The sequence below is a fragment of the Erithacus rubecula genome (assembly GCF_903797595.1).
Source record: "Erithacus rubecula genome assembly, chromosome: 2".
Lineage (NCBI taxonomy): Eukaryota > Metazoa > Chordata > Aves > Passeriformes > Muscicapidae > Erithacus > Erithacus rubecula.
The window spans coordinates 66,113,583-66,128,867 of record NC_136685.1 but is presented as its reverse complement, the minus strand read 5'-3'; the positions used below and the strand labels follow the sequence as shown (position 1 = coordinate 66,128,867).

Sequence of the window (15,285 nt, the reverse complement as noted above, 5' to 3'; positions counted from 1 at the left end):
CTATTGTCAAATGCTCACATGGTAGAAGAATTCTTCTACTTCCAAGAACAGAAAAATTGCAAATTATTTTCTCCTGGAAGATCCAAAGTCTTTATAGATTGGTGAGAACCATATCCTAAATATAAAGTAAAATCAGTTAAAGCAGTTGGCCTAAGAATGTGGAAGAATTTTGAAAGTCTTATTCTTCCCTGCCATAGGAAACAATAATCTAGGTTTTCAAAAGATTCTGGAGTGGTAATCCTATTTTTAGTAATGTAGTATCTCAGAGAAGAGGATTCTTCCTGAAGAGTAGCAGACTTTTTCCTCAAGTGGCAGTCTATCTCTTGTCCATAATGGCTAGTGAAAAGGTAAGGAATTTTGCTTGCAGTAGTTTTTATACTACTCAAGATTTATACTTGCTATGTGACACTGCAGGATTTAGAAAAGTGTGGATGTGCCTGTTTGTCTAAGTAGAAGTGCATATCTGCAGGTGGACAGGGATTCAGCTGCTGTGGTTGATAGGCAGACACAGTCACTGTTAATGTCCAAATTCCCAACCTATTCCATTGAAAGTAGTGATGCACGTATAGGAATCTCAATTTCCAGCCTTTCTCCTTATGGTTGCTAATGTAAAATGTCTCCTCCTTTGATTATTTACTTGGGAATCTTAAGCCTGCAGAGGCTTTGTGCAGGATGCCTCAATCATAATCTATTCTGTGCTCTGTCTTCAAGACACACAGAAAGCTGACAGGCAGCCTATAACTCATTTTTTGGTTTTGGTTCAATGCTGTCTTTTTTGTAATGGTCAACTGGCACCATTCTCAATGGAGTATCCCCTGTTGATGGTCAATGACTGGCACAAAATTGTGTCACAGTGCAATAAAGGGTATTTCCTATCTAGTTGACAACTAATATAGAATGTTTTTTATCTGATGGGATGCTTTCTATTTTACCACAAGTAACATTAACAGAAGATTTTCCTAAGCACCCATATAAAAACTCATTAACTGGTAAGAATTGTCATATATTCATTAATGATCTTCCTTATATCCTTAGAAAAATGGGTCAATTTTCTGAACATGCTCTGAGATTTATCTGATCTAAATTTGTTTGTCTTTAATGTCATGCAGTTGTGTCATTCAAGGTATGCTTTAATAACTAAGGTAAAGAATTGGCATTTTAGGGTGAAAATTTATCTGTCTTTTAACTAGCTGCTTCAGGCTTAGTTGGGTTGTATTAAAAAGAAAACAAAATACTTTTTTCTTCACAGATTTCAAAGTCAGCTTGTTTCACTTATTTCAGCATGATAGCATTTTAGAAATCAATCAGTATTAGGTCTGATGAATTCAAAATAGTATTTATGAATTTGATTGTCACTTTTTTTTTTTTGGTTTGTTTTTTGTTGAGTTTTTTTGACAGATTCATTCCAGAGTAAAAGTGTGAATTAGAAGAAGATTCTGATGTATTTCAGCTTTTGGAGTAATTGATCAGCTATTGACTCGTGTTATGTGACAATACACTTCCTACAGATTGTGTTTCATATTTTCTAGTTGTGTTTTGCTATAAAATGCATATTTTTTTTTATTTTTACAGGCTAAATTCCATTGATGTTAAGTATCAAATGTGGAAATTAGGAGTTGTTTTCACTGATAATGTAAGTTTCTCACTATATGCATACATATCTATAGATGTTCTAAAATGAAATATGCACTTGTTAATGCAAAGTTCTTCAACAAGAAGTGTGAAATTCTGGATTATATTTATTTTACTACAAGAAGAAAATCTTGAAAGCTTAAAGAGACATTGGTCAAAATATTTTCTCAGTTACATTGGTAGTAGTTAATAGAACCTCAGTCAATTCCTCCCTCTGTCTGATATGCTTTATTAAAAGCAATAGGAAAGCACTGCACTGTAGAATTAGAAAACTGACTCTATAAATACTAATTGCCATTTTTCCTGTTGTTCAGAAATATTATGAACGTTTGAATATTCTTGGAGCACAGTGAGATCGATATGGTTAATGTATCTGGAATTGCTAAATTTGTATCACTGAAACAGACAGTAAGATGTGTCACAGAGTGACACAAATTATTTCAATAATTTGAAAAAGAGAGTCTTTGAAAGCAAAAAAACCAAGGAGAGATAATGCAGTTTAAGAAGTCAGTCATCATATGATTTTTCAGTCTTATGATTATTGTTTGCCTAATTACTTAATTTACTGGTAAGAAAAACAGTTGGGGAAAATTATTTTGGAACTAGGACAGATGGAAAATGCAAGTGTAATCTGAAGGTACTCAGGAAAAGTGGAAACAGTAAGCCTCCAGGTCTAGAGACAGCAGGATCTGTAAACATGTTTGTTTGGGACTAGTATTTTCTTTATCTTATAAGTACTTGTCTTTAACTTCAAGAAAAATTAATTGATAAAGGATCAGATGAAATTTACATTTTTGGTTATTTAAATAATATGTTTATATGTTTAAATAGGAGTTCTAGTAGCTCAAATTAATTATAAAATTCCTTTTGCTGCTTGCAGAGTCCTATAATTTTCATTAATTAACTTTGGGTATTAATGTTTTAATGTAATTATTTAGAAATTATTTTTAAAAGTAAATTAATTCAGAAAAAAGTTGCAATAGAGACATTTGCAAATAAGGGCTTAGGAATTTCAAATTTTTTTTTTTTAATGTAAATTTTGAATTTCTTGATTTTGTCCATATCTTTTTGACTTTGTATTTAAGGATTTAATATTGTTGCACAAATAGAAAATTTTCAATGGTATCTAGAAATTTCTCTGTTTAAAAAAAGTTTTCTATTTAAAGAAAAGCATATTTGAGAAATTTCTACTTTTCCTTATTGTCTTGAATTAAATTAAAGATGAAAGCCATTAATTTTATTTTGAATGTACTTCTTTTTTCTGTTAGTCTTTCCTTTACCTAGCCTGGTACATGACCATGTCAGTCCTTGGCCATTACAACAATTTTTTCTTTGCTGCTCACCTCCTGGACATTGCAATGGGATTCAAGACATTGCGAACTATCCTGTCATCAGTCACCCACAATGGCAAACAGGTATCAGCTGCCATCTCTTCTCAGCCTTTGTTCTTAAGGAGTACACAGGAAAGATGCCTTTGTTACTTGAGTCAGGTGCTCTGCAGACTGACAACAGAAATGCTCATTCATCATGAACTCTAGAACCTGAGTTGATGAGGAAACTAGACAATGGGATATGTGAGCAAAAGTATTCTCTCTTCTAAAAATAGTCCTGAAGTTTTAGGAAATTACATATGAATTAACAGGGTGTTAATTATAAGGTATTTTTTAGACATGGGAGCTACACAAGTGAAATATCAATTTATAGGATACTAAGGCTCCTTCCAAGCTGCTTTTCATTAAGCTCAGAGCAAAATCTGAATGGTGCTGCAGTTGAGCAGTGGGGCACTTGTCACTGCTTTTCGAAGATATTAAAATATTAGGAACAGGTTTTTTGTGTGTGATTTCATACATGTAAAAAAAGTTGCTTTCTATTAAATTAGTAGCTAACTTGATTTCAATTAATTATATACTAGGTGATAGTAATATTACCATTAGGTAGTGAATTTTTAGAATTTTTATCTGATTATGGGGATTGTATATGGTTCTAATGGATATTTTCATTGTGTATATATCCATAAGATTTTTCTTTGTAATTATGTTTCTGAAACATAGTCTTTGATCAAAATAAAATGAAAAGCACAATCTTTGCATGAGAATATGCAGATATATTATTCTGTATTACAAAAATGTATAAAAAGGAAAAGATTTCCTGTTGCTAGTAGAGTTTATTGTTACTTTCCCTTTTTTTTTTTCTTTCTGAAAGAAAAGATAAATCACAATTCCATGGTGGTGTTACACTCATTCTGTAATTTTGTCTTCCAGCTTGTGCTAACAGTGGGATTACTGGCAGTAGTGGTGTACTTGTATACAGTAGTGGCATTCAATTTTTTCCGCAAGTTCTACAACAAGAGCGAGGATGGTGATATGCCAGACATGAAATGTGATGATATGCTAACAGTAAGGGTTATTTTGCTTTGTTTTTTTTTTTTTCTCTTTCTGTTGTTGTGGTTTTTTTCTGATTGTCTTGTTAATTAGTATTTATACTACCATATCATTAGCCAGTGGGCAGGAAAGATTGCAGTTGAAGGCAAAGGGACAAATATGATGATCAAATCCTCAACAAATAGATAGATCTTGTGGGTGATCCACAAACTCATCTATAAAGGAATAGAAGAAATGTGGTACTATACTTTACTATAGCTGTTCAGAAAGTGCAAAAACAGCAAGCTGTGAAGCTGACCTGGCTGAAGTGCAGCATTTCTGAATCTTGAAATTCAACACGTCATTAAGGAGGAGGGTAGCAAGCATTTTCATAAGTAATGCAAATACTTAAGCTCTTGTTTAAGCTTTGAAATCCATCAGTTTCTCCTAGCATGAATTGTCGTAGTTATCTTTAATAGGCAGTTCAGTAACTACTGTGTTCAGAACTGCCTTAAATCATTTTGTGTTAGCTAAGCCAGTGCCAGGCTTTGGAGTTATGGGTGGTAGGTAGGGCTTGAACCACAAAGAATTTCCAAAATGCATTGCCCTCCAAAACCAATTATGTACCACAGTTAAATGTATATCAGTGTGCTGTGCAATGTGAATCTTTCAGGGAGTCAACAAAATTTAGAAGCCAAATGAATAGGTAAACTGTTCAAGCAGAGTAATGTGTCTGTATTTTTGTCTGGTTTGGGGCATTTGGGACACCAAAACCAGGTAAACTGGAACACAAAGTGCTGTTAAATTGTCAGGTGCTGGAGCACTTGCTGTGGAAGGAGATTCAAAGGGAACTGGGCTTGTTTGGCCTAGAGAAAAGAAAGTCTCAGGGTGAAGGATGTGTAAGAGGAGTTCCCAGTGTCTGTAGGAAGATTATTGGGAAGACAAATTCAAGCTCCTACCAGGAAGTGCATGGCAGCAGACTGTGGACATAAAGTAGAAAAATGTGTTCTGACTGAGGGGAGCCAAGCAATGGATCATGATGCTCAGAGAGATTGTTCCAGTCTCCTTCCTTAGGAAGTAATAATGAACTGACTTGGATAAATCCTAAAACAATTTTTTCTGAGGTTATAATGGGCCCTGCTTGGAGTAGAGACCTCATGAAGTCACTGACCTAACCTGCTCTGTAATTCTCTGAAAACACATGTATCACAAGACTGTAATATTGTACAGGAATGAATTAGGATAAACATGTTATGCTGTAAAATCAGGGCTGCCTCTTGTAAAAACACTATGACTTGAAATGGGATTTAAAAGAAATTGAATGTGCATAATTTGTTGGAAATAGCAACCCAACATTTTTTTTAGTTAAGTAACAATGCATTGACTCATTAAGTTAATTATTACCTTTCAGTCTCTAGAAACTGTTAGATTTTTCAGGCAAGGGTCACTCAGCATTGCATGGTACTATATCAATTTTTTACAGAAGGGATTTTGGGGAAAGTATGGCATGGAAATAGAAGAAAGCTTTTTTTGTATGGTTAGGCTTTAGGAATTATTGTCTTCACTATTTTTTGATACAGGTTGAGAACCCTTGACCTGTAGTTTGCAAAGCTGCATAAAGAAAAAAAAGCAATCCCCTGCTCTAGACCTCTAGATAGTGATACCAGAATTTTCTATTAAATTGTAACACGATAAAACTGGAAATTTTGTATTTTCGACATCCCAGGTAACTGCACTGACAGACCTATTATCCACTTTTCATATCATAATTCCACAGTATTATTCTCAGACATTTTCAATCATTAGCCTATTCTCCACACAAGCATTCACAAAGATTTTGTGCTTGATTGTGAGCTTTTTTGTTTTATTTTTACTTGGGGAGAAAGGTTATTTATTTTTAAATTTGAATTTGAAATACTAAAAACAGGGAAAATCATTCACTTTTGAGCTATGAAATTGGAAAAGAAGATGGCTATGGTGATGATGATATTTCCTATTTACACTGCTGAAATGATTTTACATGAATCATGGGATGCTGCTGAGCTTCTGGCAGTTGAACTTTTGATCTTATTGGACTACTACATAATGACAGAACATGAAATACTGCAGCTTCAGCTGCACACTAGCATTTCCCCTCCATCAGAAAAATGCATAATCCCAAAGGAGAGAAAAAGATGGCTTGGCATGTCATAGTTCTGGACCAGTTCTACCAATTACTGAATTTGTAACACTGGGTATTTTTGCTTTTAGCTGCAAACAGCCTTTGTATACCTTTGTTTTGTCTTTTCTAGTGCTACATGTTTCATATGTACGTTGGAGTACGTGCAGGAGGAGGCATTGGTGATGAAATAGAAGATCCAGCAGGAGATGAGTATGAAATCTATAGGATTATCTTTGACATCACTTTCTTCTTCTTTGTGATTGTCATCCTGCTTGCAATTATCCAAGGTATGATTTGTAATCCTCAGTGAGGCTGAAAGCATTATCAAAGATCTTAGTGCTATAATAATCACAAGCCTAAGATTCAGAGAGAACAGCAGGGCAGGTCATAGAGGACAGGTTTACATAGAAAATCACACCCAGCTGACTCTCATGCATTGTTCTGAGTATCTGTAAAATCAACAGGCTCTAACTTGATCAACAACAAAAAAAAGACATTTTTGCCCTAAGAATACTGATGTCACTGCAGTTTCTGTCTTGTCATTGCCCTTTCTAAAAGCCTCCAATAGAAATCTTATGACACAACTTAAAATTGTCCTTCAGTGTAACCCATCTTATGGACAAAATCAGTACTGCCATCAGTATTCCTCCTGCCAGTAGCATAAATTCTTGTCTGTCTGGCAGATCCTCAGATTGGTAATAGTGGGGTGAAAATTGGACCATAGCTTTAAGAGATTAAATATTTTCTTACATAAAAATTGCTGTTTTGTGTGATGCCTCCTTATTTGAACAATTTCTGAGAGTGAAAAAGTGCTTGAAATGAAATAGCTTTAGTATAGCCTAGTTAATGACAGTGGAAAGTTAGCTGCCATTAGTTACCTTTGGAATTTCAGTGAAACAATTTGACTGATAGTGTTTCTCACTGTTGCAATTGTATGTTGGCAATGATTTTTAATTACGTTTATATTAATTATGTTCACTAATATTACCTGAAATACTTAAACCACAGTTTGTTTTCATATTGTATCTTTAAAATATTGTCAAAAATGCCCAAAAGGTAATTTCTTATTAGAGTTCACACAAGTTAACAGAAGTATATTCTCAATTTTGGAAAAATTGATAACCAGTTTTGCTGGGTTCACTTGCTGTCAAAAATGCTGATACCTCATTGCTTTCTGTCAGCTAACAGATAACTGAGGATACTTTTGACAGCAGTCAAAAGGTGCTTTCTCACTTACTACAAGGAAATTCAAAAGACAGTTTTAATCTTGTGGTACATTGTTTATTACTTTTACTCAAGCAACAGGTTTCTTTTAAAGTGCTTGGGGATGGTGGAAAATTTTTTATACCCTGAAGTGGCATATCTAATGTGGTTCATTTCTTCATTCTGTGAGTGGATGAAGAATAGAGTCAATCTTTGTGTACAGGAGTGTCAATAGTCCTTGCAGAGTTAGTTCTTATTTGTATTGGAGTAAGTGAAGGGAATGTTATAAGCAGTTTCTAATCTGAGCCTTTGAGCCTGTGATTCTCCTTCTTCTTTCATATCTCCCTCAAATGACCCCTTACTTTTGTTAGAGCCCCTGTAGTGGAACCTTGTACTATGTGACTTGTACTATGTGTACTATCTGGAGAGAGGGTACATGGAGCTCTGGGCCTGTGCATCTGCCATGTAATAAATATCTCAACTTTGTTAATTGTACTTTTTTTCCTATAATAGGGCCTTAATCACTGTAATCCTACATAGATCTTAATGTACTAAGTCAAGATTAGAGCAGTGGGAAAAAACCAGAAGTCTGCTTGTCCCATTTTATGATTCAAAATGGTACTGCCAGCCATGTTGCTGATGTTTCTTTGTTTTGCTCTTTTTTCTTTATGGTTTTGTTGTTTTTGGAATGTATATTGTCTTCTATTATTTCTGCAAAAGATTCTCATTTAATATTTTTTATCAGAGTTGTGTTATCCCTGGGTTTCCAAATATTCTTTGTCACAATTCTGTTCTTGAACATTAACTATCATTTTGACTTAACCCTAGGTTTAATTATTGATGCTTTTGGTGAGTTAAGAGATCAGCAAGAGCAAGTTAAGGAAGACATGGAGGTAAGAACACTCAGTTGCTGAACCATACCTATTTTCAGATTTCACAAGTATGTTTTTTTAGTCAAAATACAATTTAGCTAGTGGATAGTTTTTCAGACTAAGAGGAAAATACAGTCATGTACATGGTCTGATATCATACAATACAAAAAACGTGAATTATAATAAATGCATGTCTGTGGCTATTTAAGTCTTTTGGATCTTTAAACTAGTGGTTTCTAACACAGGCTATTAACACTGTCATGTTTCATTTCATCTCAGATGTAATTTTCTTTGGTTAGTATACGTGTGAAAATATCTTGTGCAGTTTTCTATTCTGTCACTGAAGTACATTTGTTAGAAGTCAGGAGAGTGTTACAAACCAGCTGAACTTTGTAATGTGAACTTGGAGCATATTCAGTTTCAGCTGGAGAAGCATTGAGGTAAATATTGCCACGTGTCACAGTAAATGCTGATTAACATTAAAAAAGTCAGCTGTGACCTTTGTATGCCATCCTGTCTCCTGATACCTGCTCACTTAGAGCTAGAAAAGATTTGGTTTTTTTAAACAGTAAGAAGGTATTCTGATGGTAGGTAAGCTTTTATTCAAGTGTTTTTACTGAGATATCCAGTCTGAATCATTAAAAGAAGAGCCTTTTTTTCAGCACTTATTATATGTGATTCATTGCCATTTTCAGGAAAATTGTTCCTTTTTTTTTTGCCTTTTCTGAAAGCAGGGCAAGTGTTACATGTAGTGTTGAAGTGCTCTCTATTCTTTCTTCTAGACAAAGTGCTTTATCTGTGGAATAGGAAACGACTATTTTGATACAGTGCCTCATGGCTTTGAAACACACACACTACAGGAGCACAACTTGGCCAACTATTTGTGAGTACACTAAAAATGCACTCTTCACTAACTCATGATCCTCTCAGCTTCCTCAGGTACCTGATTACCTCCCTTGCATAAACTGTTCAGCTTTGATGTGCCCTTATGCTTTCTGAGTGTATAATTCTGTGGCAGTGACAGCAAGGAATTAACAAGTTTCATATCCTACTTTCCAGCTTGGTTATGCCACAAGAAGTTTATATGAGGTTATAGGTGGAAATTAATTTGATATGTGGCTGCAGAGGTCACATAAATTGTAAAAGTGAATGAGGTATGTGAGGTACACAGAAGCAGTATGACCTGGCCTGGAGACTGATGGAAAGAAGTAAAAAACACAGAAGACAAAAAAAATTGCATTGGACAAAATATTTTGTGTGGAGTGCTGAGGCTGACTAAGAGAACTGGGGACAAATGTAATGAGGAGCTAGAGATGAGAGGGATCAACCAAGGGCATCAGGTCCACCTTTGGAAAATCCAAGCAGAGTACCAGTGACAACTGAACTAAATAAAGCCAATTATCAGGGCTACAGTCTCTGTATCATACTGTTCTCTGATGTATGAAAATCCAGTGACAGAGTGTATTTTATACTAGTGCTGTCAGTATGAAGTAGGGGATGGACTGTGCCTTTGTGTTTTTAAACTGGCACTGTGTATGCACAAAATAATGAGACTGCAAAGCTGAATATGCCTATAAAAACCTTCCAACTAAAAAACAGGTTGTGCAAAAAAAATATGTTGAAAGCACTATCATACAAGTTTTTGTTCCTATTTACTAAATACTGAACAGATAGCATATTATAACATACTTGCTTTAAAGTGCCTCAGCCTGAGGAACTGTTTTTTTCTTTTTGTGCGTGGTCGTATTTTATGTTTTTCTTATGTTTGGAGACAATGTCTCTTACAAGTGAAATTTTGAAATTATCACCCAGTGAATGTCAGCTCAAATCTTCAAGGCAAATTGTTTTTTTTTTAAATTATAACTTCTTTTCTGCTCATGTTGATCTTACATACACTACTAGAATAGCCCTAACCTGTAATTTCAACAACAGAAATCTCAGATATGTTCAGTATTCTTTATTCAGTGGAAGAAAAAGAAATTCTGATTACCATTTTCTGTCTGCTTCCAAGTGAGTTTTCATGGGTGGGATAATGTCTGTTGTAATTTTGGGTTTAGAAGGTCTATAAAATCTTCATTTAAACTGGGTTGCTAACTACAGAAAGTCATTATCATGCATTTTAATATACTTTTCATTGAACAATGAAGGTCAACAATGTCAGGAAGGTGTTTAATCTGTCTCAGAATATTATCATAGAAATCTGGACTTGTAAGTCTATGAACAGCATTATCACTGTACAAGCTGAAAAATATCCATCTCCTTGTGGGTTACCTAATGTTTCCAAACACTCCATTCATAACAGCTCTTTCTTTGTTTGTAGGTTTTTTCTGATGTATCTTATTAACAAAGATGAAACTGAGCATACAGGACAGGTAGGTTGAACAACTCTATTGATGTCAGCCAATTCTCAAATAAAAATCATTCAGGCTTGGAAAAATGAATATATTTTTTAATGGATAGCCTGTATGGTATGGAACTTAATTCTCATTCTTCTAAGCAATTCTTAAGACTTTGGTTCTTTAATGTTAGGGAGCATCGATTCTGCAACACTTTTCCTTTTTTTATATCTGAACCTGTTATTTTTAAATTGCTATTTCCAGAAAATATAAATACATACCATAAACAAAAATAATGAGAAACAGAACATTGAAGTATTCTGTGAAAGCAGCACTCTTCATTTTTCCCTTTAAATTCTTTTTTAAATAGTCTTTGTATTTTATTATTATCATCTAAATATAGTCTTCTATGTCTACATTCCTTAATAAGTCCGTATGAAAGAACTTGTGCATTTAATTTTAAATGAAAACAATGTGAATTTTTCTTTGGAGGTTTCTTCTTTGTTCTTCTCTGTTCTTCCAAACTTCTGGTGTCCCCCTCTACTTCCTTTAAGTATATTAGAAGTCACTAAGAAAATGTATCAAATTTACAGTCTTTTTCTTTCCTAGTGGTAGTCTTTAGCTGACTAAGCAAATGTTCCTGTGTTGCAGATCAAAATCCAAAAGAACTGAATAGTATCACATATATAGCCCTACACACTTGGGTCAGAGGGGTGGTTTGCTATAAATCTGTGGCTTACTGTTTCTGAGCTCTGACATGTGTGCTGTAATCCTCTTCTTTGCATGAATCTCAGCCTTGTCCAGTATGATATTTTATGTGTTTGCTTTGCTATTTTTAAACATCCATTCATCCATTGAGAATTGTATACTGAGATTTTATAAAGTCTTTTTTTTTATTTGTTAGGTGATGGTTTGAAAATTAAGAGTATTTTATACTCCATAACTTCTAGGAACATGCTTTAGTGGTGGACTTGGAGCTAGTTTATGGTTTGATTCAGTGATCTAAAAGGTCTTTTCCAACCTAAATAATTATCTGATTCTGTAACTGCTGTAAAATACGCCTTTTCTACTATGAAATTTTCATTTGAGTGGTGCAATTAAAATAGAAATAAACTGATACATTATTTACTATTCTTTGAAATGTCTTGACACAGAACCTACCCAAACAAATAATCAGAAAGGAAGAAATACCAAACGCCACTGACTCAGAAAATACTGACTATAAAGGTCATTTTGGTTTATGTATTGTTTGTAGACATGTTTTGAAATGACTGATGCAGAAATTCAGTCAAATTTCTATGGCAGAAAATATTCTGCTTACCCTACTGTTTGTCTTGTGGCCAGCTTTAAGTGAGCCTTACAGTGCTCCTCAATATGCAAAAAGAACTAAATTACCTGATGCATTTCTGTAGTGCTTTTTGACCAGGTGACCAAACCTAAAAGTTATTCTAAACAAATCAAAATGATTAACCTGATTTTTTTAGATTTATGTTCAACAACCTGGCATGCACAGAATCAAAAAAGTGAAGTGATATATAAGTAAAAGAGGAAAAAAAAAAGAGTTAACGGTTGATGGTTTCTCATTAAATCAAGTTAAATAGTTTTTGTGTTTCTTTCAGGAATCATATGTATGGAAAATGTATCAAGAACGCTGCTGGGAGTTTTTCCCTGCTGGTGATTGCTTCCGAAAACAATATGAAGACCAGCTCAACTAAGCAAAAATGAGGATTTCTGGACAAAAATGTCCATGAATTTCCCAGCTCTTTTGGGAATGTCTAAAAGATTTCTTAAATCCCCAAAGCTGTGTGCGTTTTGGAGCACCAAAGCTCTGTTTTTAATGACCCAACTGCACTTTTATTTTCCTGTGTATTTGCTTTGAGAACACTGGAGTAAAGAACAATGAAAAATTACAGCAACTTTGGAAACAAACCAACTACTTGCACAGACAAAAGATGTCCCTATACATAACATGCACACACAAGTAGAGACTTGAGACAGCTTATTTTTGAAACTGCCAGATGATACCCTTGTCTAAAAGATCACACATGGGGGTGACATGGTAGCAACACTCATTTGGTCTGTTTATTTCATCATCCTGGAAGGAACTATATGTAGTTCACAGAGCACCATAAAAGATTGTTGTGGACACTGAGTTGTGGGAAATAGTGCCTTACTATATGTGGGTTGAGCTATGCAGAAGATGAGTGCATGATGACTTTTTTTTTTTTTTCTTTATGTCTTCCCTTCCAATTTAATATTTATTTTGTGGTTTTGGTGGATTCAGGAGGAAGGGATTTGATTGTGCACATCTTTTTAATAAGACTGGAGTGTCTCAGGACAAGATTAGGTTATTCTCATCAAGTTCATTTCACATTTACCTTCCTCTTTAGCTTTTGCTTTTATTTTGGTAATGCTCTGATACAACACTGCTACTTTATGAAATCTTTGTATGAATACAAGACAGCTGCAAAAAACACTTTAACAAGAAATGTTTCATTGCATGTTTATTATGCAAGTTTAAAACAATCAGAAAACAGCCTTCAGAAACAAGTTGATCAACATGAGAAAACATTCACAATAATTATATTCCATAGTAATAAAGTGTTGTGGGCTTTATTGTACATCTGGAACAAGTGTCATCAACCAACAATATGAATATATGTTATGAATTTGACAGTAATTTTAGTTTCTTTTTTTTTCTTTCTTTCATTTCTGCCACCTGTGATCGATAGTGGAGTTGAAGATTTTCTTGTTAAATTATTTTTTAAAAGCAAAGCTGAAGCAATATCCATTCAGGGACTCCATCAGTTGCATCATGAAACACCAATGATGTGTACATTATTCCATTTTGAGTCCTTTTCAATTGTAATGCCAGTCTTTACAAATAAAAAGAGACATTCAGAATGGAAAAAAGCTGGTTTTGGTAGCATTTGAAGTCTTTGTTATAGGGTCTTCTTATCAGTCCCTGAATTATTTTAACCACTTCAAACCAGGATTCAGCTACTCTTTCCTTAATGAAAAGTTTTGGTACTGTTTTTGGTCATTTCTCCTGGACTTCTTGCTGTTCTATTGCTCTCCCTCATTTCTTTAAAGTTCACAGTTTTGTCATAAAAGAAATTTTCTGTATCAATATTCAGTTATAACTAAAAAGAAATACAATTAAGGGAATAATCACTTAAAAATGCTAAGGTGTTATTCTTAAAAGTCAGGCTTTCAGTTCTGTGGATTTTGCCAAATTTGGTATCCTGTTCACAGTTCTGGTAAAATGCTCTCAAACTTTGCAAATTGTGAGGCCAGAGGGTGGGCAGGCTGGTACAGCAAACACAATTTGTATTCAGTTCTTGAATCACTCCCATCCAGACTGGAATGTTCAGTCCAGCTCTGTTTCCTCCATTTGTAACAACTTCATAAAACACATTTATTCAGCCTTTCTGGGATTTGTCTAGGATTTAGGAGTGGGGGGTTTTAGAGATGTTTCTTTTTGGGTGTACAACATGAGAATAGTTTTTTGACACATGTAGGCATACAGGCTATTTTAGTTTTGCCCATTTTGTGGAAAAATACATAGCTAATGATTCTGAGGGATATTTCAAGATTCCTTTTTCTTCAAAACACATTCAAATGGATTTTGTAGGTAAATACCAGAATATATGTGACATGTTTCTTTAACCTCAAGTTCCAAGTCAAAAAAACTTCTAATGTGCACTTTTAACAGATAATATTATTCAAGCAGTCCACATACTATATAATGCACACTGTGGGATAAAATTTAATAGTGTTAGATTTGTTTTAGCCTTAGACAAAGGTTAAATAAAGTTGAAAAAGTTCTTAGATTTTACTGAAAATTACTGTGACAAATGCAACTTTGGATTTCTGTGTTGTAAGCAGTCAATCAATACGGACAATTCACACTTTTAAGTTTTGCCTTTATAGAAATCAACAGTGACACAAGTGTCCTGTACACTGGCACAATGTACAGGAGCAGGTGATAATGACATGTCACTTGAAAACTGCAGTTTTAGATACAAGAAGTTTTAAAAAATGGTGTTTATGTGTTTTATATTTAAGGTAAGGCTATACTTACACATACATTTATGTATGCTAAATGTTTTTTCTGCTGGTAGTTCAATTTACTAATAGTGTCAGTAAAGCAGTAATTTTCAGGGGCACATAGAGTATCCCCCACATTTTACTGAAAAAAGTAAAGACAGAGGTTTTGCTGTTTATCTCTGAATGTAAATAAAAATGGAGAAGATCTCCAAAACTGATGATCCCATCACATCAATGTTTATATTAGCAAAGGTATGGAGAAATGAAAAGCAATGGAAAAACAAAGTAAGATGGAAAAGTATTGAGGTGTGGTTTATTTGTGGAAGTTATTACCTCCTTATATATTTCTCCCTTTAGAAGTGACAGTTTTTACACCTTCCTCTGATAATCTCTTCTTATTTCTTTCCTATCCCTTAAAGTTTGAAGCTTATCTGTGTTTTTTTAATGAGACAATCACAGAAAACAGAAAAGAAGAAAAAGATTCTGTAATATTCTTGGTCCCTGCATGACTACGAGATTAATCCTAATAGCACTAAAATGCTATTTAAGTTGTTCAGTATTTTAATTTTTACTATCTTTCTACAGTTGCAGAGCCCTTACTAATATGAATTGCATTATTTTTTATTTCTATAACTATGATAATAATTCCTGCCATCTTCAGAGGCCCTGAA

At 34.1% G+C, this 15,285-nt stretch overlaps 1 protein-coding gene across 4 annotated transcripts in view; it reads left to right on the top strand.

Moving 5' to 3' along the window:
• Positions 1-13,482, top strand: part of RYR2 (ryanodine receptor 2) — a 369,436-nt gene extending 355,954 nt beyond the window's left edge. For all 4 annotated transcript variants that reach the window (XM_079298135.1, XM_079298134.1, XM_079298133.1 and 1 more), the window contains exons 97-104: positions 1,573-1,633; positions 2,901-3,047; positions 3,894-4,028; positions 6,284-6,440; positions 8,185-8,249; positions 9,011-9,111; positions 10,549-10,600; positions 12,184-13,482. In XM_079298135.1, coding sequence (XP_079154261.1) covers positions 1,573-1,633; positions 2,901-3,047; positions 3,894-4,028; positions 6,284-6,440; positions 8,185-8,249; positions 9,011-9,111; positions 10,549-10,600; positions 12,184-12,279 — 814 coding nt within the window. In that variant the 3' untranslated portion in view covers positions 12,280-13,482. The remainder of the gene's footprint in view (positions 1-1,572; positions 1,634-2,900; positions 3,048-3,893; positions 4,029-6,283; positions 6,441-8,184; positions 8,250-9,010; positions 9,112-10,548; positions 10,601-12,183) is intronic.
• Positions 13,483-15,285: the final 1,803 nt, after the last annotated feature.